Here is a 23,396-nt window from a genome sequence, read left to right as displayed (position 1 = left end):
TAACTTCTGTGGAGAACTCATACAGTGAGTCTGAGCTGGTGGATGCTGACCTCTGCTGTGCTCCATTACAACTATGATGTCCTAATTGTAACCACTCTGCTATTGTTGCTGCTAGAATCTAAGTATTCTCACATGAGGAAGTTTCAGAATGAGACTGGCCTAAAGAAGGCTGTGACCCACAGAATGCTAGAGATGTTCAGTCTGCAGCTGGCCAAAGTGAAACATTTGCAGAGGGACAGTGACCATTATGGAGGACTCTCATAGCTTGAACAAGAAGGTAGAGACTGAAGAATCAGACTAGATTTTAGAGGACTTAAACAAGAAGCAAAGGACAAAAATTGGGAGAGAAACTGGATGAGTTTGCAAAGTATCATAGAGAAGATTGATATGTATTTGTTGTTTTGGAATGGATTGTAATTTCAGTCCAGTCTTGAAGTTTAAATTTGACCATTGGGCCAAGTGTTAAGTGTTATTCAGTTGTTTCTGATGATTTTGTCCATGTTGGCTTCCATCTCTTACCTAGCTGTTCCAAAACTATTGTTGTCCCTTGAGCATGGATCTGCCTTCTTTTTAGCTTAAGCATCAGTTGGTCTGAGATCACCTCATCTCAACATCTATCCCAAGGCCTCCCTTAAGGGTTTTCAAGGCTGTTGCCCCTCAGATCCTTCCCAGCATTTCCAACAGCTGCCCTGTACCACTGCTCCTCCATCCATGAAAAAATAGACTGCTTTCAAGATTGTGCAGACTAAGTTTAGCTTGAGTCCCATAGCAACACTATTAATCCTCAAACAAACACCAAATAACAATTGTGTTTAGAGATGTAGGGGTGTTAATGAAGGTGATTTGGGAGTGTTCCTACTGAATAAATATGCTTTCCTTTGTCCTGACTTCAGCAATCTAGGTTTTCCTGGCAAGCTGCTTTTTGGGTAATAACTAAGATTTCAACTACTTCTATATGCCATCATGTTTTTAAAACATTTTGTGCTTAAGGGTGGTGATCTATTTCTGCATATGGTGCCAAGCAGGGGTTCAGCACCTGTGTTGCTGCCCTTTATCTTCCCACTCAGGGAAGATTGTAATTAACAATGCTGAATTCACTCCATCGTGTTCTGCAGGGAAGTTGACAGTATGAATTGAATCAGTTCTGTTCTGTTAAATAGAAGGAAATACAGGTACACTGGGGGACTCTAGGTGAAGGAAATGGCAGAAGGCTGGAGGGAATTTCATTTTCTGCATGAAAATGTAAAGTACTCAATCTCAACAGACTTGTTCCTTGTAACCTCTGTTCTTTAATGTCCAAACTTAACTAAGCTGTATTTTAATCTCTGTATAATAGAGTATACAGGCCTCTGTGGAGCTAGGAAAGAAATTGTTCTCTTCCATATTAAGCAGTATACAGGTCTCAGGAGTCAGCAGAGATGGCTCATTACCCTGCTGGGGAACCGAAATAAAGGAGAAAGTGCTGTCCCAGGTGTAACCTGGAGGACATTTTTGTTCCACAACAGAAGATGATCTAGAATTTAAAACAAGTTCCAAAGTGACTAGAATGTTTTCTGTTATCTCATGGTTCGCATTGTTTTCTCTGCAGACCGTAAAGAATGAGTGGCTCTTAGTGGCTGGAGCCCCAGCAGTCTTCTCTTCACTGAATGATTGGGAGATAGGAAGTATTCTGTTTCATTAGTACCTATTATGTCAGGCAGGCCCTGGTCTTGCAAGCATTTGTGTATGCACTTACCTTGCTTATGATAGATACTGACCCTGATCCTGGGCATGCAGAAGAAAGTAACAAAGTCCAGTGTATTTGTCCCCCCTTCACAGGCTTAGATTGAGCAAGCGAGGAATGCTTCTCATTAATATTCAGAAAATTTAAACAATAGGTGTGGCATTTACTTCTGCAAACTGTGTGCATCTGTAAGGTTTCAAGTTGCTGCAATCAGAGGTACTTTTAGAGAAAACTTAGCTCTGTAATATACTTCCTTTATTATTCACTGTACTATTGCTGCTCTTCGCATCAGTGATCCACATTAGCCAGCTTTCTTATTTTGAGGAAAAAGCCTTCTTTTTTTCTTCTGTATTGTTAGAAGCAAGAAAATGCCTTATCAGGGATTAGCAGGGTCCAAGGTGATTAATTTCTGGGAATGAGTGGTGTTTACACATATTAAATTGCTCCTGAGCAGACACTACTCTCTGATACTTCCAATAGCTTTTCAGAAGCGAAGAGAAGGCGAATGCAAATGATTGTAGCAGGAAAAAGTTGTTTTTTCTTTGTTTGGTTCTTTTTTTTCCCTAGTGGGTAAATACTATATCATTCTCGGATTTTAGGGCAGGCCAATACAATAGTTGAAATAATGAATAATGGTTGTCTTGACCTTTTAACTTTTTAAGGCCTGTTGGAAACTCAGCCATTCCATGAAGCAGATGAAGATGTGGTCACTGATGTTGATTTCAACAATATGATTTCTGAAGAAGAAAAAGAAGAGTTAAAGACTGAGCTAGCCAAGGTAATGAATTTGAATTTCTGTTAGTGTTTCTACTTCCTTGAACTGAAAATATTAATTTTAGGATGAAGTATACATCATAAAGGCATGCCTTTCCTTTTTGGTAAAATTATTCTAGGCAACAATAATGTAGCTTTTAATTTTCTTATATACCTATTTTTCGAAGGTTAAATATCTTCTACTTGATGATTGTACTGTAAAAGTCAAAATGCACATTCCCATTGTAGTCAAGATGTGTCTTTATTTATAAACGTTCCTTGAAAAAGAATGAAAGGTGTTCTCATTAGATCTGGTATTGTTGTTACAGTGGTTGAGCCACCTGACAGAAAAATTTCTTTTTGTGGTGCTCAGAGGAAAAGGTAATAATGATGGTTACAGAAGAGGCTGATGATAAAAAGCACAGTAATTTTATCACATTTTGTTTCCTTTAGCACTGATGTGTTTTGAGAAGGCAGTATCCTTTTTCAGGAGTCTGGAACTCAGGACACTATGATGAGGCTTAAAAATAATAAGGAGATGGGAGGAAAAAGGTGTGAACCACATGATCTCTTTATTACAAAGACTAAAGAAATTGTCTAAATTTGGTCTACCATGGAAGGATGGATTCAGTTTTAATTGTTACTGCTGAATACTGCAGTAAATTGAAATTCTGAAATGAAAAATGAGAGACTGGGGAAAGCTGTAGGTTTAATTTTTTTGAAATACAAGTCAAATAACAGAAATCACAGACATATGAATGTGGGGAGTTGGTTTTGCCTTAACTGGAATACTTAAATTGATATTAAGTTGTAGTACTTAGAATACTTACAAAGTACTTACAAGTACTCTAAGAGGTAACATCTGTAATGACTTTCAAGTAATTTACCTGCAGTGCCGATTCAGGATTTTCAAGTGAAACAGAAGACTGTTTTTTCTCTTAAATATTTTATCAATCTTTGTGTTTCTGAATTAATAGTTAACTTTTACTTCTTTGCTGATCCTGTCACATCTGTAAATAATCAGAAGGAAGCTGAAAGTTTACATACTCAGTTTATCAAATTAGTTAGGAGTTGGCGTATTCAATACTGGCTTTTTATGAGGACTAGAGGCAGTGGGCACACTGAAACACAGTTGGTTCCCCCTGAACATCAGGAAGCATGTTTTTAATGTGTATGTGACTGAGCAGTGTACCCAAAGACGTTTTGGAGTCTCCATCCTTGAAGATATTTAAAAGCTGTCTGGGTACAGTCCTGGGAAACATGCTCTAGGTAGGGCTTGAACCAGATGTGCTACAGTGCTCCCTTCCAGCCTCAGCCATTCTGTGATTCTCTTCTCTGGTGAAGGGGACTTCAGAGGCAGGTAGAAACAAGGAAGGAAAAAAGGCCAGAACTTCCTGCAATCATCTGAGAATTATATGCCTCTCTCAACAGAATTAATCTCAAGTGTTTCTGGGTATCCCTTCTGCTTACTGATCGCCCTAGGAGAGAGAATTCTCGTTAGCTTGTGCTGGAAATGCTTTAATTCCTGTACTAACATACAAGTGAGAGATTGCCTGTCAAATATTATGATCTTGACTGACCTCGGAATTATTTTCTGAATTCCTCACAGCAGTTTACTGACATGCAGCTGATGCTTAAAAGCAAAATAAAACTGATAATTATGCTAAGAAAGGTTTGAGAAACTTCAATGTAGAGTGAACAAAGTCTGAACAAAGTCTAAAACTAAATGAGGTTTATGACTTATAAAAGGCTGCAAAAAAATGTGTGACATTGCCTCCTTCACAAAGAAAAATTTGCTAATGTGGGAATTGGATAATGTTTCCTTTTGCAAATCTGTAAGTCTTTGCTTGCAAGCCCTTTCTGCTCCACCAATGATAGTTTTGTTTTCTTCAATGTTCTTATGTGCTAAGTAATACCTCTTTAAGCCTGTAGGAACAAGCACCTACTGTTTGATCCTACAGGCTCAAACAGTCCTGTTAGAGGGGTTCTGAGGGGTAAAAATCATCCTTAATTCTTCTATCAATAGTTGATAAAATGGGGATCTGTTTGTGAGCACCTGTTGTGCATTTATTTAAGCAGAAAATATGTGCTTCATCTCTGTGTTGTGTATCTAATGTGTATATTCTTTGTTTTCTTCCTCCTTTTCACTCTGACAATAGGAGAGGAACAAGCACTACTGTTTTTCTAGCAGGATTTTTTTTGTGTCCTCTATTCCTATTCTCCTGCTAATAATCTCTTTTTACTGGAAACTTCTCAGAACATGGACTTGCTCTGTTCTTGTATTTGTAGCCTCGCTAACACAGCAGGGCTCTGACTCTAATCAAGCCTTAGGATTTCTACAATGAAACTGAGTAACTCTTACAGAAACTTCTAACAGTCATTTGAATTTACAGAGGTCAGCCTGACTTTTCAGAATAACAGCAGGAAATTGTAGCCCAAAAGCTTTACATAAGGCCAGAAGATTGTTAGCAGAACAGATTCCCCCCGCCCCCCTCACTGTGAGGAGCATTGTACAATGACTCTTGAGTCATGCTGGGGGCTGACATTTTGAGCTACCTTGCTCAGTGCTGTCAGTTGTCCTTCCATTACACTCATCAAAGTACTCATTTACTCTTTGGTGTCTTCCCCCTCCCACACCTTCCCAGAAGGAGCTATCTGGCTTGATCTAGCTGATGCACAGCATCAGCAGTGTGTGTTACTGCATGTTTGTTCCCAGTTTGAGGAAAGATTATAATGATACCTTTTTCTGCAAACTTATGGGAGAACTTTGTCTCTGTATGATGTGCCGATACTCTTCTGACTCTGTTGCACTTTGAAAGAAGGGAACCATGGTAATTAGAAGCTTGTATTTCTGTTGACTGAAGCCCTAGTTTTATAATGGAGTTATAAGCATTTACAAAAGTGGACTTAAAAAATTCCTTAACAAGTGATGCCTGACTTCCATGAGAATTAGGTTTGTTACATGCTTAAATGCTTTTCAAGATCCTTGTAAGTCCCTAATCCTTTCTACCTACTTCAGAGTCATCACTGATACTGGCGGCTTTGTATCGGTCATTATTTCAAAATGATGGAAGTTGAGGAGGATTTTGTCAATTCAAAACTAATTGCTGTGTTATAAATAATAAATTACTTTCCTTTAATCAAAAATGTTGCTCATACTTCTGCCATTGAGCACAAGGCTAATGCTTGTTTAGATAATCACAGCTTTAAGATGTCTATTCAATGAAACAGATGGAAAGTAATTTTAATAGAAGACCAGACCTGAAATATTTATATATCCAAGTAGCTGATGATCAACCTAGTGCTGGCCCATAAGTGTCCTGGCATCAGTTTAAGTAAAGCTCTTTAGCAGTGTTGCACAGGTAGTCGTGCACTAAGGGGTTTGCTCTTGGTGAGAAAGAACCAAAAGGAGCTCTGAACTGCTGCCTGAGGAATGCTGACATTTGTGCTTTCTTTCTATAAGCGTATAACCACTTATTTTCTCAGAAGAGAGCCTCTTGACAGTATTCTGTTTGCAGGTTAGGAATATAATGGAGCACACAGGACATGGGGAGGAACAAAGCAATTTGGATTGCTGTGTATCTAACAACAGTACTGGTGAGGTGTTGGCATCACAGGCATTGGTGAATATTAATATCTACTTCACTCAGGTCATGATTTTGCTCTGTGTTCATAGCCTTGCTGCTTAATTCCTGAGCTGCTTGTATATTGAAATAGCAGGTAATGACAAAAGAAACTGATAGCTGGGGGATTCAAGGATGTGACTTTACCAAGAACAGTGAGTTTGCAGCCAGTTTTACAGTGAGGCAGAATGCATGAATGTGTAAAATAAAATAATGCTGGTGCTGATATCCTAAATATAGCCTTGGAGGTCAGTACTGCTTCAGCTGGTGCTTGCATCATTCCCTGCAGCCAATGGAGTTAAATCAGAGGGAGACTGTGGCTCCAGGGAACTTAGCATATGGTAATCAGATAAGTTGCCATATGTTACCTTACTAACATATGGAGGAAGGAACACAGTTGGTTGGGGAATTTCTAAACCTGAAGTGAAAGGCAGCTGCTCTGGTGTCACTTGCCCTTGTTAGCTTCAATATCTTAGTGTGCTGCTTGTGTAGATTAGCTTGGGAGGCTTCCAGGTGAAGAACACAAAGCCCTGCTCACTTGCAGGAGTGCTGCCCAAGGAGCAGGATTCTGAGCCAGTGGGCAGGACCATTCTGAAGTCCCTCTTCTTACAGTCCTGTCTTCTGGTTCTTGCCTTGGAAAACACTGGCTTTGATTAAATGTTTAAAAAAATGTTTACTGCAGAGAGAAATATATTGCTCTGTTTGGGCTGGATGGATTCTTTACAGCTTGAAATTGCAGTTTGGTTAAATACTAGGATCTTTGGAGAAACGAATCTGCTCTGTCTTCTGAGTGCTTTTATGCTTTAGGTACTGATCACTCATATTAATAGTTCAACTATAAATTTTTATGTTACAGTTTTGAAATATGAAGGGCCTAAAATACATAAATAAAACTCATATGACAAGGATATTACATTTGATGGTACTCTCAAGTCATATATTATCATGCAGCTTTTTCTATTTTTTTTTACCTGCTCCTAAGAATTTGTATATGTTTTTTTCAGGACCAGAAGACTAAAAACCTGCAAGTATGAAGTTAAAAGCCTGTGCATTCAAATAAATATATTTTATTGAATTTTCCAGTCTTCTCTTGTCCTGTCCATTCCCATTTTACTAGTGAATGAAAAGCTGGTATTTGAGACTCCTAATGCTCCAAGGCAGATTTGGGTGAAGTCGCTTCCTTACTGGATAATTCTCTCCCTTATCAGATGCATGTGTGTGATGGTGAGCATAGGTGACACAGAGGCATTAATTTAACAGAGTGTCAGCTCTGTTCTGGGCATGCCTTTGTGACCTCCACAAGTTCTTGACTCAGTCTCTCCAGGTACCTATGAAAAGCACAAGTTTGTGAGATTCATTTAGCCTCTTAACACTGCATGTGTTTATCATTCTGTGGGAACGGGCTAACTCCTTTCTCCTTGTTTCCCTCAGCTAGAGGATGAAATTTCAACTTTGCGGCAAGTGCTAGCAGCCAAAGAGAAGCACCTGGTTGAAATTAAACAAAAACTTGGCATAAGTCTGATGAATGAACTGAAGCAGAACTTTAGCAAAAGCTGGCATGATATGCAGACAACTTCTGCGTGAGTACTGATCTTTATACTTACACATATGAACATACCATGTTTTTCTAAAACTTTTTGGGCTGAATTAATAGCAACATTGGTAGAAAGAACCACCCACCTTCATCAAGTGCTGTCTGAAAAGTCATTTGGTTTTTTTTTCCTCTTCATTTGACAACTGAATTTGACACTTAAGGAGAAGGAAAAGTGAGCTTCTCCACAGGTGAGCTGAGCTGGGAGTTGTCAGCAAGGAAGTCAGGGGGCAGTGGCATGCATCATCCATGAAGGAGCAGTCTCACAATACCTGAACAAAGAGAGCAGAGCAGTCCAATGACAGCAAAGAGGGTCAAGCCAAGAGTTCAGATCTCCAAGTGCCTCTGTACTGATGAGCCAAGTCCTATATCAAGCCAGGGAGTCAAATCTCTGAGTTCAAGATCTGTGAGGTACCTGGACAGATACAGGCATATCATTAATATGACTTGACATTAAATTCAGTCTAGGCTTTGGTATAGGTCCCAAATGAAGGGAAAAGGTGCTTAACAAGCATTCTCCCAACTCTTGCACAACATTTTCATCTCAGTCTTACCCAAGGTTTCACAGCTGTGCCGTGCCAGATCTCACCTTGAGCTGCCAAGTTCAGGGGAATGGGGGGAAAGCATTAACAGTTCCTCTCGGTGCATTCAAGGTGCTGACAGAGACTTGGTAAAACATGTTAAAATGTACACTTTGACATTAAAAGAACTATTCTTTGTATTTTCATGAGAAGTCAAATAAGGCATAAACCCCTTAATAAAAATACAGTTTGTATGTCTCCTGTCTCTCACTGTTGCTCAGTTTCTCATCTAGATCCTGCTTCTCATGACGTGTCATTAGCTGGGGTATCACTGTTGCCTTGGTGAGGATGTCTGGTATGTGCTAGGAGAGAACAGTCTAGAGACACTTAGCTTTAGAAGAGAGGAGGGACATGACATCTGAACTAGAATTACTGGGAGAGACTAGCAAAATTTTGAAGCAAAAACTTTCATTTTTACTTGAAATTTGCTAGCAAGTTCCCAGATAGGTTTTTATTTTTCCTCCACATTGACATTTACCACAAATATAGACTTAGAGACTTTTTCAGTGTGGTAGCTGCTACTTTTTATTTGAGATGAGTTTCAGAACTACAGTCCATTAGGTGGTAAGTGTCCAGAAATTGTTATGTGGAACTGAACAGCAGGAGTCCCATTTGTGCCCCAGAAAATTCTCATGTTTATGGTCCAACTGCTGTATAATTCTGCTAGACACTCATGCCAGAACACCAGTGCTGATAAAAATCATGGTAATCCAGCATTCTTAAGAATGGATGTGTTGAGTAATAGAGGTGATTCATTGTTGCTGTACCAAAATAGCAGTGGGACAGCATTATTCACCAAGATTCTCTGATTTAGGAAGGATGAAAAGCTTGGTTTTTAAAAAAAAAAAAAAATTTACATGCCTGTGGTTTAGGTTTCTAAATCCACAGTTACTCATTTTAAATTTTAAAATGATCTGGTTTTAAGGGTGAAATTTTGTTTCACTTCGCTGGTGTTCTTTCCTGTAGGTTAAAACTTCTTTTCTTTAGCAGGGAACTTTTCAAAGCCACTGAGCACCAAAGGTTTTTTTCCACTTATTGTAATGTTTTTAAGCTCTCCATTTAAGGATGCATTCTTGGATTTAGAGTGGACTTAGAGGAAGAGGGATGGACTTCTCTCAGTAACAGTCCTGTAAAGTGTGTTTGACCACTAGTTAAGTCATGACCTTGCTTACAGGATGCATACCACCTCTACTGACTAAATTTAAACTTGAGATTTTGACTATTTTAAAGCGTTTACATTTTAAATGGTTGGTCACAAGTTCCTTGTTAATTTCTTATACTATTCAGTGCACTGGTGTTTAGTATAATCCATTATATTGTAATATAATGTGTTGGGGGAGGCAAAGGGTTCTGCTGTAGAGCACATCAGTAACTACAGAGCAAACGATTGCCTTGGGTTTGGTTTGGTTTCATGGTGGTAAGGCATTCAACTGGAATGACTTCCCACACACACCTTTTTAATGATTGGATTTTCAGTGAATAGAGGTGGGTGGATATTCAACTTCTAGCAATGCAGGTTTTTTACGTTTTAAAAATAGATAATTCATTCTTATTTAGATGCCAGAAGCAGGGTCATGTTGGTGGATTTTGAGGCTATTTATTTTAGCTTCAGAAATAATTACAAATGTCTTTACATGGATATTTGTAAAGACCATAATTGAGTTTTTCTAATTATTGTTCTGCTACAAAAGAAAGGTTTTATATAACCTGAATGCATTGTATTCAGTTGAAGCTTCTTGGTAGTGCTTCTGTAAAGTTCCCACAGGTCTCCTTACCTTCCATAATTCAGATTTTCACCATACAGTGGATTAAGGTAGAATATAGTATTTATGGCAATTAACCTGGTTTTATACAGAATCACAGAATATTTGAGGTGTTGACAGCAATGTCAGAAGACTGTCTGGTCCAACTGACTCTTTCAGTCAGGACCAGCTAGAGCAGAGTGCTCAGGACTGTGTTCAGTCAGGTTTTGAATATCTCCAAGGATGGAGATTCTACAGCCTCTCTGGGCAACCTGTTCCATCTTCAATTGCCCTCACTGTGAAAAACATTTTTCTTAAATACTAAAATATCAGTATATTTTAATATTTCTTGCATTGAATTTGTGCTGATTGCCTCTTGCACTTTCACTAAACACCACTCAAAAGGGCTTGCCTCTATCTTCTTTCCTCTTTTCATTAGGCTGTTTATACACATTGATGAGATCCTTCCACGAGCCTTCTCTAAGGTGACCAGTCCCAGCTTTCCCAGCCTCCTCATATGAGAGGTGCTCCAGTCCCTTACCATCTTTATGCACCTTTGCTGGACTTGTTCCAGTTTGTCCATGTCTGCCTTGTACTGGGAAGCACAGACCAGGACCCAGCTGTGGCCATAGCCAGGGATGACGGGGAAGGATCACTTCACACAGCCTGTGCTGCAAAGGCACATTGCAGACTCATGTCCAGTTTGTTCTCTACCAGGATTCCAGGCCTTTTTCTGCAAGGCTGCTTTCAGCTGGTTGATCCCCAGCCTGTACTGGGTTATTAATCCCAGCCTGCAGGACTCTGCGTTGCCCTTTGTTGAACTTACTGAGACTCCTGTTTCCTCTTTTTTTTTCGGACGAAATCCCAAGTCATTGTATTCTTCAATGCAATTACAGGATTGCATTTCATTATATATGGAGAAGGTTGCAAGGGTTACTTTAGCCTTTCACTAGTCCCTCATATTAAGCACCAAATACTATAGATCCACAAGATTTCTTGCCCTTTGCTGAGCATTCATGTTGTAACCACACTCAGCTTTGTCCCTCAGCTTTTCATTTGGTGCTTTTCTGTAGTTCTTTGGAAAAAAAAAAACCACATAAGACATTGTAGTCCTGCCTTTTTGTGAGATATTTCAATTCTGCTGAGTTTCTAAGCAGCAGTTTTATCTGTAAAATTACTCACCAATAAACTCACTCCAGCCTAATAGTTCCCGCAAACTTCTTTGCCATCCTTTCTTAAAATGTTATCAACTGCTATAAAACATAAACCTCCTCTGTTCTAAATGGTTAACCTTTCAACCCATGGATGGAATAGTAACTGTGGACAGAGCTTCTAGGGAGATGAAAATGCTTGGTTTGCTACTAAACCTCTCCAAAAAAAGAAATACTCCAGACATTCAGACCAGTGTAAGCATCAGTACTGCCATGGCAAATAAATTATTAGAAGATCTAGAAAATTAGAGGAAACCCATTCTGTCTTCAAGGGCTGCAGTGGTGAATTGATGTAAAATGTTTCAAAGTCAATATGCTTAGTGATTCCAGCAGGGGGGCTGGGGAGCCTTTGATGTGGTGGAAAGTGGACCTACACAAGGCAAACACTCAGGATAGGAATCTGAAAAGCTGTTTTCAAAATGGCTTTTCAACTTTTGATTTTAGACAGAATTTTTCACTTGTAGAAAGGGAAAAGCTCATGAATTATAGGCCAGAATCAAGAGAATGTAAGTGCTGGCTCCCAACAGCATGTTTCCTAGACAGGGCCCTTGGCTTTTTTTAGATGGTGACTGTCTTTTCAAGCCTTTTTAGGAAGGCTTCATTGTTGCTCTGTTCTTGCATGTAATATTTAATTAAGATTTGGGAAAAGAACATTCAACATGGACTTGGCCTTTTCCTCCAGAGGTGGAATAAAGATCAGTTCATTGAATATTGACTGAGCTATGTGAGCAAGCTTAGTTCTGCTGAGAGGAAACTTGAGGACAACTGCATAGATTTCAACAACCATTGGGAACTTACTGTTTTATAGTTCAAATTTCTGCCAGGACACAGGAAAATAGAAGGTAATAGTTGCACTGCATGTGTTTTAGCCTTACAATCTATGGTACAGGCAGTCTTTGTTAATATAGCTTTAAATATACAGTAATGCGTTCCAAAGTTTCAGAACTTTTTTCAGTAAGTCAGATGTAATTTGTGGACAGCCACAGTCCTACTGTGACTTCTAGGAATTAAGTAAACTGTGTTCCCACACACATACTTCTTGTGAGAGGTAGTAAAAGAAATGTGGGTGTTTCTGTTCATTGAAATGTGTAATCACCTTTTGACATTTTCTTCTCTAAATTTGCAAGTAAATGTAGCAGTTGTGTAAGTGAAGAAATTGTGTGTTGGCTTTAGCAAGTACATTACCTGTGAGTGGGTCTGTGCTATATGGAACTAAAAGGAGCCTTTCCCTTCCACTTCCTTTGCTTCCATTGGGTCAGACCAGGCAACCTTCATACTGTCTTCAAAGAGAATTATTTTGCTGCTTTTCCACATGTGTCTCTGGCCTTGAATTTTGAAGGGTAGAGTAATAAGAAGAAAGAACTTTAAGAAGTTAACTTAGTCTGTTCTCATTGTTCCTTGTCCAAAAGGTGTATGTCCATTTGTTTGCATGAGAACCTTCAGCTAATGGAAATTTCACAGCAAGGTCAGGTGATCTGTTCCAGATCTTCATTTCTCAGGGAAAAACCCACTGTAATTTTCATGGGGCACCAGAAAATATAAACATGTGTATTATAGTGATCTTTATGTGTGTATATAAGGATGGGAAGGGAGGCCTGAATGCAAATTGAGATCTCTGAAATTACAAGGATTAAAAATATCCAGGAAAGAGTTAGTCAAAAAAAGGGGAAGGGGAAAGAGAAGTGAAAGGAAATGAAAGGGTAGAAAGGGAGGGGAAAAAAGAAAAAGAGAGACTGGGATGCGTTTAATCTTGCATAATTTTTTAATCTAATGTGCAATACATAGCCCACAGACAGTGTTTAAGGTGGGATGAACTGCCTCTAATGTCTTAAGATCATCTGTGCTTTAGCAAAGATATTTTGGCTTTTTGGCTTTTCTGTCTGGAGTGTAACCGTAGCACACTTTTCTCCCCCCTATTCTATGCTGCACTGCACAAATAATGCATTTCAAACAACTGTATCCCATATTTTTCCCACGTGTTTGAAGTTTACAGGGCAGTACAGCCCAGAATATTTGTCACCTTCGTCTGGCACTGACCTGTGACTCTCTCCAGCCTATTGAACAGCCAAGTCACCTTCCAAGTGCTGCACACAGATTGCTGCTGCAGCCTGCAGAGGTTCAGTTCCCTCAGTTCTCTCCTTCCTCTCCCTGTGGGAGAGGAACTACCTGGGGCTTACTTCCTTAGATTTAGGTGTATGTACCTATCCAAATGCCAGCACTGTTTCAGTTCATTCTTAACATTCTTGGCAATGGGAAGGATGACAAAAAATACATCTGTCAGTTGAAGTTTGGAATTTCAGAAGAGTACTGAAAAAAACCTTCCAAAACAAAAACCTAAAATAATGCACAACAGCTTAATTTGTGGCAAAAAAATGACAATAAGAATGCTCATAGAGAATGTTTTATGTACCTTTTATCTGTCATATATGCATTTATCTCACTGGACTATTAGCATAATTTAGTTAATGCTGAGCCCTGTTTCTCCCAGAAAATCAACAGAAAAAGAGTTTTGTAGCTGAGAGTTTCTCAGGGATCCAGATGGTTTAGATCAATTGCAGAAAAGTCATTCTAAAGATGACTAATGGTTTGAAAACTGAAAAGAAGTAAGCTCCGTAGGGCACAGCTTGTGCTACCAGGCTCTGCTCTAGTGTATGGTTTTGTTGTTAATTGTTTGCATTCTGTTACATCCTCTGTGAGCCTTATCACAGGCAAGGCTTTCTCAAATGGATTAATTTTGCCAGCAAGAATTGACGGAGAGGCATAATGCTGAATGAAGATGAACTAATTAGCAAATGTACTAATTTTACAGAAGCTGAATTTTAAATTATCATTTACTGCAGTACATCAAATGTGCAGCTTGACATGCAAAATATAAATATTATATGTGTAGCCTACTTCTGTCAGCACAGTCTGTATTGCACCTGTGAATGAAGGGTACATTTAACTCTGCCATGTGAAGGGCAATTCTGTACTGAGATGAGATGAGTATGATTGTCCTGTCATATCCTGCAGATGATGTTGGCCATTTAAATGTCTAGTTCTCCAGTTCTCTCTATGTGGCTGCTGCTTGCCTGTTCTCTCTATAAAGCACTGGTTCCTTCACATGTTCTGTTTTATGAAGCAGTATCTCCTTATATTTCCTTTCACTGTAAAAACCACAGTGAGATATATATATATAGTGAGATCTGGTTGTCACAGGATAGCATAACCTAAATGTAGTATATGACACTGTCAAGTGAAAATGCAGTCAAATATGCAAATCTACTTTGTCTAAATAGTATGTTACAGCACTGGAGACGTGAGTTATCTTTAAAGCTCCCTTTAATTATGTTGGGCGTGTTATTGGAATATAAGTGCAATATCAGCATGTTTTGTGATAACCTCTGATAATCACTTTTATAAATAATTGCTTCTGTTAAAGAAATATCCTGTTTTAAAAACAAAATTATCATCAGAAGTTGATGGATGAAATTCTTAGGTTAATGTCATTTATAAAGATAATGTTCAAATGTTCACAGGTGAGTGTTGTTTACAAGTTTAAAATTGAAACAGCAGTTGATATAACTTATTTGTCTAATCCCTCTTGTCTATGAAATACATTATAAATATTTATTGTTAAGTGCTGAGCGAAAGCACAGAATATGAGCCTTGTTAACCATTTCCAGCAATTCTTCTGTGCTACAGAGTATTTTCAGATGGCACAAAATCAGAGCAGGATTTCCTACTCTAACTGAATAAATCAAGTAGGCTGTTTCTACTTTTGTTAATGCTACTTGGTGTACTGCTGATGGTGCCTTTGTATGGGTGTAATGATGTATTTGTGTAAAAATGCGCTCAATGGCTTGGATGGAAGGTGGTCTTTCTTGAATCCCTGTATCCTAAATTATCTGAGTTTGTTTTTGCTGGAGTATTTCTGCCCGTAAGTTTTGGGGTCAGTGGTTGACCTGAGCTGCTGGCTGGCTGATTCCTAAGATGCTGTTAGGTGTCTCTATGAGCTGGTGGTCAGCACTCACCTAAGGATTGCCAGCAGTGGCTGCTGAAAGGAGGAGAGTGCCCAGGTCTTGTAGACGACTTAGCATGCAGAGCATTTGGTGGTGCAAGGAGGACTTAAACCATACCCAGAGCACTTTTTCCAGGTAATAAGTGTTTGTAGTTTTTACCTGGAATATCCAACTTTATTTCTGCAGGTAAAGGTTTCTGAAAATTATGTAAGCTTCTCAGTGCATTAAAACAAAAGTGCAAACTGCCGTGAGTTACATGGCATGATGAAAACTGCTTGGTCAGATGATTAATGTGTAATGCAACTGAGCAGATTCCCAGATGACAGAGAGAATATGTTGAAGAGATCATTGTTACCAGAGTGCATGGCAAAGATATCAAATGGATGCTGTAAATATGAAATAACTATGAGGATAAATATATCTGAGCTAAAATACAGTGCATCATACATCCAAATATCAACACAGCACATACTAACTACAGGGAGGCAATATGCTCTGTGGAAACATTATTTATGAAGAAGGCATAGTGATATATGTAATGGTGGAGAGATGGTAATGGGCAGGAGGGTTAATTTTTAAGCTATCAGAGAGGTCTGCTGAGCTGCAAATTATTTTTTCTTGTCTCTGCTGACAGGTATTGCATGTTATGCTCCATTTTCAGCTTTGTTATTTTGTTGTTCCTTAAGGCTCTTCTTCAGCATTGCTGAAGGGAGGAGGGGACATGTCATAGGTCATTTTTGCTGAAGTTGGTGCTGAAAAAAGACTAGTTGTGTAACAGTTTTAGCTGGATTTGTGCTCTTATGTAATGTCAAAAGTATTAGGAACACAAATGCAGTCTCCATGTCTTCCTCACTAGTGGAAATACTGGAGGATGTTTGGTTTATGGGATTTACAGAGAAAACACAATATTGCTGGACTGCCAAAATCAGTGTCGTTCCAGCTACTTCCCTGAAGATATGTTCTGACCAATGTAATGTTCAGAAATATGTAGGGGACTCTAATGTTTCTCAGTGAAATTTGGGTCTCTCCTGTATGGCGCATTTTGGACTGTTCTCCAAATAGTTTTAGACGGTGTGAAGAACTTGCAGTGAAAAGGTAAGACATAGAGATATTTTATCATAAAGTTAAATGTGCCTATAAATAAAATTAACTCCAAGGTGTCATTTCAAAAAATCAGTTTAGAGGGATATCTGAAAAGTATTTTTACTATGTACATTCAACCTGTACATAAATAGGTTGCACTACAAAGGACCTTTTAGACTTGGAAGTCAAATCTTGGTCTTCATGTTGTCATCAGCAAAATTCCACTTGTGCTGAATGGTTTAGGAAGCTTTTCTGTTAGCAAATTCTTTAAGACTTGTATGCCACAGGCAAGAGAATATTTGATTTTTTTCTTTTTCATGGGCAACTCTTACCAATAAGCTATGTGCTTATAGTTTGCCAGTAGAATCCTTATTTTAGGGTCTCATCCCATTCCAGTTTATGAGAGTATATCTGCTGTCAGCAAAAGAATGACATAGCTATTGAACTAGTTAAGCTAGAGAATGAGGCCTCAGTGAAATAAGAGTATTGCATTCTTGCCATGTCCAAGGATGACTGGCTGAGAAGAAAGGAGATTCGGTAAAAGACAATCTTTTCCATCTTCTCTCTACTGTGCTAGAATAAATAAAGCAAGCATAACCATTGCTTCTTCCTTTCTAATTACAATTTGTGTTCCTTCTGTCAGTGTTGCAATGTTTTAGCCCTTGTTATTCAACAGTGTCAATGTGTTTGGTTCAGCTTATCCAACTGGAGACTCCTAGAAATTCCGTACCCTAGTCTTCAGTTGCTCCCTGTGGATTGCCTTGCTAGTGAAAACAGAGACAAGCACCTTCATAGAAGGAGCCCTTTCACTTGGAAGTTTAAGAACTTGTTAGATCAGTAGGATGTTGTGGCTTAGGAACATAAAATTCTAATATATTAACTGAAAGGACAGAGCATGATGTGGCCTCTGCCATCGAAGCGGTGGTTTGTAAAACACAGTCCTGAACAGAGCACCTTCAGCAATAGGTCCTGCTGGGGCTAAAGCTATGTGACAAAATGTGGTGTGCCATACTGCAAATGTTAATCTTATTTCCCCTCCTTCCTCCACAAAGTTATTACTTTCATAATATAATAATTATATAATAATTATATACATGATAATAAGGAGAAAATACCCTGTTGTAAGGACTTAGGCAGTAGGATTTTTTTTTCTTTATCAATTGCCAGTATATTTTGGTACATGCTCGCAATTTCATAGTTTTTGTTCAAAGGAGAATGAGAACCAATGGAGTTTTATTTCTGAATTTTTCATGATCATTTCTTCTTGTCTGCCAACACACACCACAGGATAGAAGGCTGATTATATTGTGCTCTCCTTTTGTTACTAGGTCAGTACTTCTAATTCTGAGCTTGTCTGCGTCACTGGGAGTATCAGATAATTTACTCAGAAGGAAGCCTCTGACATGCTCAGAATTAGTTTAGTCAGCAGAAAGTCGTCTGTGCAGAAAAGCTTACTGATTACTCTGAGAGTGCAAGTTACCTGTACTGAAGGGTCTGTATGGGTCAGAGCATGTATTCTGAATCACTAAATTGAGATGATTCTGTGTTTGAATCTGCATGCTATTAGTGAAATTAGTGACATCTTTTAAAATAATTCAGTCTGACTAAGAATATGCATTCACTCTCTGGGTTTCTTCATCTTTGTTTCTCTGTCCTTCCCCAAATCTTCCTGTAAAGAAATTTTTTTAAGTGAAAAGAAAAGAAAATTGTGGAATGTGGAAACAGATTTGATGATTTTTTTCTATTTTAAATATCACAGAATCATTTTGAAGTGTATCTCTTAAATGTATCTAATATGTATATGCTTGAAAGAGCAGAGTTGTATTTGTCCTGATTCTTTTCTGTGCTTCAGACAGATTTTGCCAGAAGGTGAGTGTCTGCTGAAAGAATACTTACTTGATGTAAATATGATTTTCTGTAAACAAAGGTGTATCAAGCCAAATCACTGCATTCTGCTCTTAACCAGCATGTGCTGGCCCTTCTGGAGGATGTTATCTGCAAGGGGGAAAGAGAGGATTGCTGAGATAAGGATTGCTCTGGAGAATCCTGCACTTAGGAAGCTGTGCAGAAATGGGAATCCTCACCCATGCTTGTTTTGAGCCACAGTTACTATGTTTACCAACATTTCAGTGGATGGGACTTAGGGAGAAATTAGTTGCAGGAATTCTAGTCTCTCTTTGTTAATACTTATCACTATTTCTGTTCTATTTTTTGTTTCCAGCTACAAGAAAACACATGAGACCCTGAGCCATGCGGGGCAAAAAGCAACAGCAGCTATCAGCAATGTAGGAACAGCTATCAGCAAGAAGTTTGGAGATATGAGGTATCAGCATCTGCTGCTTCTCTGGTCTTATTTAGAGGACTAAATGTATAAATCATTTGTCAGCTCTTCATTTCCTTCTATGTTAGTGTTCTAAAGGTTCAAGTAGTTTGTAGTTAGAGTATTTAATAATATTCATGTTTTTAAGTGGAAAGAAGGTATAATGATGACCAAAGATAGAATTTTTATATGTCTTGTTTTTGTTTTAAAAAGTACAGTCATAAATCCTTTTGTAATAACTTTGAAAACTCAAGGAAACGTATAAGTAAAATGGAACAAAAAATTGCTGTTAGATCTTCATTAACCCAGTTTTATTCTTATGTGGATGCTAGAGAATAATATCATCTGAAGAAAAGAAGCCTACCTAGGAGCTGCTTGTGATAATACAAAAAATATTTCAGGCTATTTTTATTCAGTTTTTATTCAAGACATACTGCAAAATTTTGTTCTGCAGTTGTATAAAAATAGATATTATAGAAGTAACAGGAGTTGAGGTCAGTAGAACTGCCACTTAAAGGCAACTTCAGTGTCAGGCTTTATATGTTGATGTATCTTTTCAAGTGTTGGTTTTAAAGTCCCTCAGTATGACAGCAAAAATTGTATACTGTAAACCAGCATTCCAGTTTTCATTAGGCAGTAGAATTACAGAACTTCATGAATGAAGGAGTTGATTTTTTTGTTATAAGTGGACATGGATAACACTACAATTGTGTAATTAGGGTCTCATTTATTAATAGTGCATATTATCCCATTAGTATGTACTCATTTTTTTTGTTATTTTGTAATGTATGAGGTAACCATATCCTAAGATCTGTGTGTGCTGCAAATGACTGAAGCTTAGTTCATGGCAACAAAACCTTTTTTCCCCCTTTTTATTTTTATTCTGGATCTTAAATCTTTAGAGTCCCCCTCCTTAATACCTACCTTTTACATACAGCTTAATAAATCCTCTAAAGAAGTACTCATGTTTTTCTAGGTGAAACTGAAAAAGGAAAATCTTCATTACTGTATCATCTGCTTTACAGTGTCTTTTTCCACACTGCAGTTCAAAATGGAAATGTAGTGAATGACTTGCAACCTTCATACATAACTTAGTTATGTATGAAGAACTAAGAATTTTTTACTTGATACAGTTAAACATTCATGAGTAGTATCTGCCTATTAAATGCTAGAAGAATAAGCAGGAATGCAATTATATTTTCTTAGTGTATTTTTTTTAGTGTTCAGAAATCTAAGAGCTGAAAACTTTCTAAAACATAAATTTGAGCCTTCATTTAAAAGAAAAAGGTTTTCCTTCATAAATTTATCATTATTTAGAATTTATTTTAACTTTTATGAGCTTTTGAAATTCATAACACCTCACGTCTCCCCAGAGGAATAGAAATTTATGTGGTAAAGTCTGTGGTTTATTTGTTCATTCATTCATTCCCTATTTGGAGTCTGCCTGGTCTTTCCTTTGGTGCCTTCTGGCTCTTCCATTATGAGAAACAGTGAGTGAGTTCTTCTTCTGACCTTCATTTCACTCATTATTTCTTGTGGGTTTATTGTATTTCACTTCAGTTCCCTCTTTCCAGGCTCCAGCTGGATGAGTCACTTTCACAAGCCTTTTTGTTACCTTTGTTAATTCTTTCTGCCTTCCCTGCATTTATAGTTGTATTCTGTATTTTTGAGAAACGTATATGTGTGATGCATGTGGCACCAACATATTCCCTGTTTCATTTTATGTTTTCTTAACACTTCCTCTTGCAAAAAAGACAAGCCCACAGCTCAGCAAACAGGTCCTGTTGCTGCTTCCATGCTTTAGATCCTGCAGCAGTGACCAAAGAGTTTCTGTGTGAATACCTTGGCTCTGGATTATAGAGGGAAGGATGACTTAGCGGTTCAGGATTTCTCAGGTCCTGTTACTTGTGCCTTGCACATGGTGTGAGATTACCTGCAAAGGCAGAAATGTCTTCACTGAAATACAGCATGTTGAGCCTTTAATATTTCCCTTAATTCCCACTGTTACCAAATGCCTTTGTCTTACCTATCAGTATGAGCCCCCCTGCCCATGGCAGTCATGCTTCTGACATGGCAGATGGGAGGTGTTTATCCCATTAGCTCTTTGGCTCAAAGCAGAGGCTGAGTCCAAAAGCATTTTGATTAATCAAAAAGAGGATTTCTAGTAGCTTTCTTTGATTGAAATTATTACCTTGAACCTGGTTGGGAATTTTTCAGGAAAATATGAAGTACCAGTGCTGCCTTTTTTGTGGATACTTGCTGCTTTCATTTCTCAGGAGAGTTTTCCTGATGCTTGATGATGAAGCAGCAAGTGGTCTAGCCAGGTTCCCATAGTCATAGAAAGAGTGGCGTGACTGGGACCTTCTGCATCTGCTGCACATCCCAAATCTGGAGTGATGGTCAGTATTCTTCCCTTAGCAACAAAGCTGGCCTAAATTCTTGGCTCAGCTTGGCCAGGTGTAGTTCTCTGTGGGTCACATTACAAACCTTATTACTTAAATAACCTGATTATTAAAAATCTTCCCCCTCCCTTTCCAATCTCACTTGTGTTTCGACACAAAACTGTAAAGAGGCAGGAATTTTCTGTGTCATTGTTGGCTTGCTGTTTTTGCTAATCCAAATAATTTTATTTCAGTGATCTAGTGTATGGATTATCACCACCCCCTCCCATCCTGCCGTTTTAAACAAACATCAGACTCTAGCTTAATTCTCTTGGTTAGGCATTAAGGCTGATAGTCACCAATGACATCCAGATGCAAATCCCTGTTCTGCTTTCACTCAGAAGACATTTGAAACTGATTTCTAAAGTCCAGATGTCATCATAATTCCCAGTATGTTCAGCAGCCTTACCCCCTGGTGATGGTGATTTTGAAAGGGTTTGTAGACAGACTGACTAAATACTGAAACCTGCCTTCTTTATGAAATAAAATTCTGTTTTCTGTGTTACCTGCTATGTCAACTGTACAGAGCACTACATGAAAAACATATTTCTGTTCTGAAGTTATTGGATCTTAATTTTCATTTTGTTTTATCTCTAAAAGTATTACTAAAATATAATATAAAAACAGGCCAGATAGACTCCCCCAAATGTGCTATTTTGTTATGTTAGTGTTCAAGAAGATAAAATCTGTAAGAAAAATCACAAAATTCTGTGTGTCTGAAAGAACAGATGCCACCCTTTGGGGACCGAGTGCTTTTCCTGCAGCTGCTGTGCTTCTCTTTCATCCCCACCCCATCTTCCCAGTGTCACTACTCTGTAATTCATTTTGTGCATGAATAATCACTAGTGTTTTACATTTTCTGAATTTTGTATTTATAAGCCTGTAAGGGATCTTTACAGTCATAATGTATCCTATTTAATATTGTGTTTCTAGAAATACAAGAAATGCATATAAAACCAATGTACAGATTCCTCTGCTTTAGGATACAAACCAGACACTAGCAATATAGCTAAGATAATAGATTCTTCATTAATAGGCCTTGTGATTAATTATATGCCATCAAGATTTTTTTTTTTTTTTTTTTTGCTCCTCCACCTCCAGCTCACATTGTCTCTTTTAATATTTATCTGGTGTGGAAAGTTAAGAGGAAGGGGGTAGTCCCAGGTCACTCACAGGGCATTGATCAGAGGCTCAGATCTCTAGCTATTAGAGATTGCACTGACATTTTAACATGGCTCTTGCTAAGAAGAGCACAGATCTGATAGAGTTGGGGGTCTTTATCCTTTTCTCCTTTTCTGCTAAAGTTTGAATATTTTCATGCTATACTGCTGGACTACTCTGCAGTTGTCTGTATGAATCTATGTCTCATCCCTGCAGATGAACTTTTTAGAAAGAAGTTGTGATACCAAGTGAGAGATTTTCTGGGTTTTGGATTGCTTTAAAAAAAAAAAGGGGGAAAGAAAAAAAAGATAAACTATGTGCACTACACTACTATATGCACACTACCACATACATTGCTGCTACTCAAGTAAAGGTATTTAAAGATTAGGCTAACAAAGGCATGCATGCAAATGAGGATGTCAGCAGTTACATTTTGTATAGCTCCTTCATTCAGCTGCCTGGTACAGTTTTCTTTAATTACATGATCACACAGACCCCTTTCAAATTCAGTGCCTGGGATGAGCCAGCTCTCAAGATGAATGAAGGTAATATAATGCCTCACTCCTGCCAGGAGTTGGAAGGCACAGGTGGAAAGACACAAAAGGCTGCAGGGAGGGACAGCCTGGGGCCATGACTGTGGCAGTTGAATGTGCCCCGAGAACAGGAGGCACCAGAGGGGTGGAGCAAGGCAAAATTAATTCCTCTCCAGAGGTGCAAGGGGGATTCTGGGAACTACAAAGCAGATACTGGAGGAATGCATTAACCTGTTATTTTCTAAGCATCTAGAAGATAGCATGATAGCAAAAACATAAAAGGGTTTGTCAAGAACAATTACCTTGAACTGACAGCACCTGTCATAGAGGATAGATGGAAGGTAGGAGATGTGATAGAGCTTGACTTTGATAAGCCTGTCTGTATTATTCTTGCAGACGTAGAGAAATACAGCTCAGATGTTATTGCTTTAGCAGGAAGAGAGCATAGGGAATTGAAAATTGTATCCAAAGAATAGGCCTCAGTAGCTGACCATAATGTAGGATTTTGCAGGCATCTGTCCTGAGTCTGTTATTCATCAGCATTTTCATTGCTGGGTTAGATGAAAGTGCCAGGATGGCATTGCTTAGAATTCTCAAATGATTGCAGTGGCAGGGTATGCAAGCACTTTAGCC

General features: G+C 38.4%; 1 protein-coding gene across 2 annotated transcripts in view; it reads left to right on the top strand.

Annotated features, from left to right (window-relative positions):
* TPD52L1 (TPD52 like 1) overlaps positions 1–23,396 on the top strand; it is a 50,520-nt gene that overhangs the window by 17,067 nt on the left and 10,057 nt on the right. For both annotated transcript variants that reach the window (XM_054279521.1, XM_054279520.1), the window contains exons 2-4: positions 2,386–2,501; positions 7,531–7,679; positions 18,530–18,631. In XM_054279521.1, coding sequence (XP_054135496.1) covers positions 2,386–2,501; positions 7,531–7,679; positions 18,530–18,631 — 367 coding nt within the window. The remainder of the gene's footprint in view (positions 1–2,385; positions 2,502–7,530; positions 7,680–18,529; positions 18,632–23,396) is intronic.

The sequence above is a fragment of the Melozone crissalis genome, unplaced genomic scaffold (genome assembly GCF_028551555.1).
Source record: "Melozone crissalis strain CALT ecotype California unplaced genomic scaffold, PUWL_Pcris_2 ptg000027l_1, whole genome shotgun sequence".
In the NCBI taxonomy this organism is placed as follows: domain Eukaryota; kingdom Metazoa; phylum Chordata; class Aves; order Passeriformes; family Passerellidae; genus Melozone; species Melozone crissalis.
Note: the sequence above shows the minus strand (reverse complement) of the source record. Positions and strands in the feature narration are given on the sequence as shown.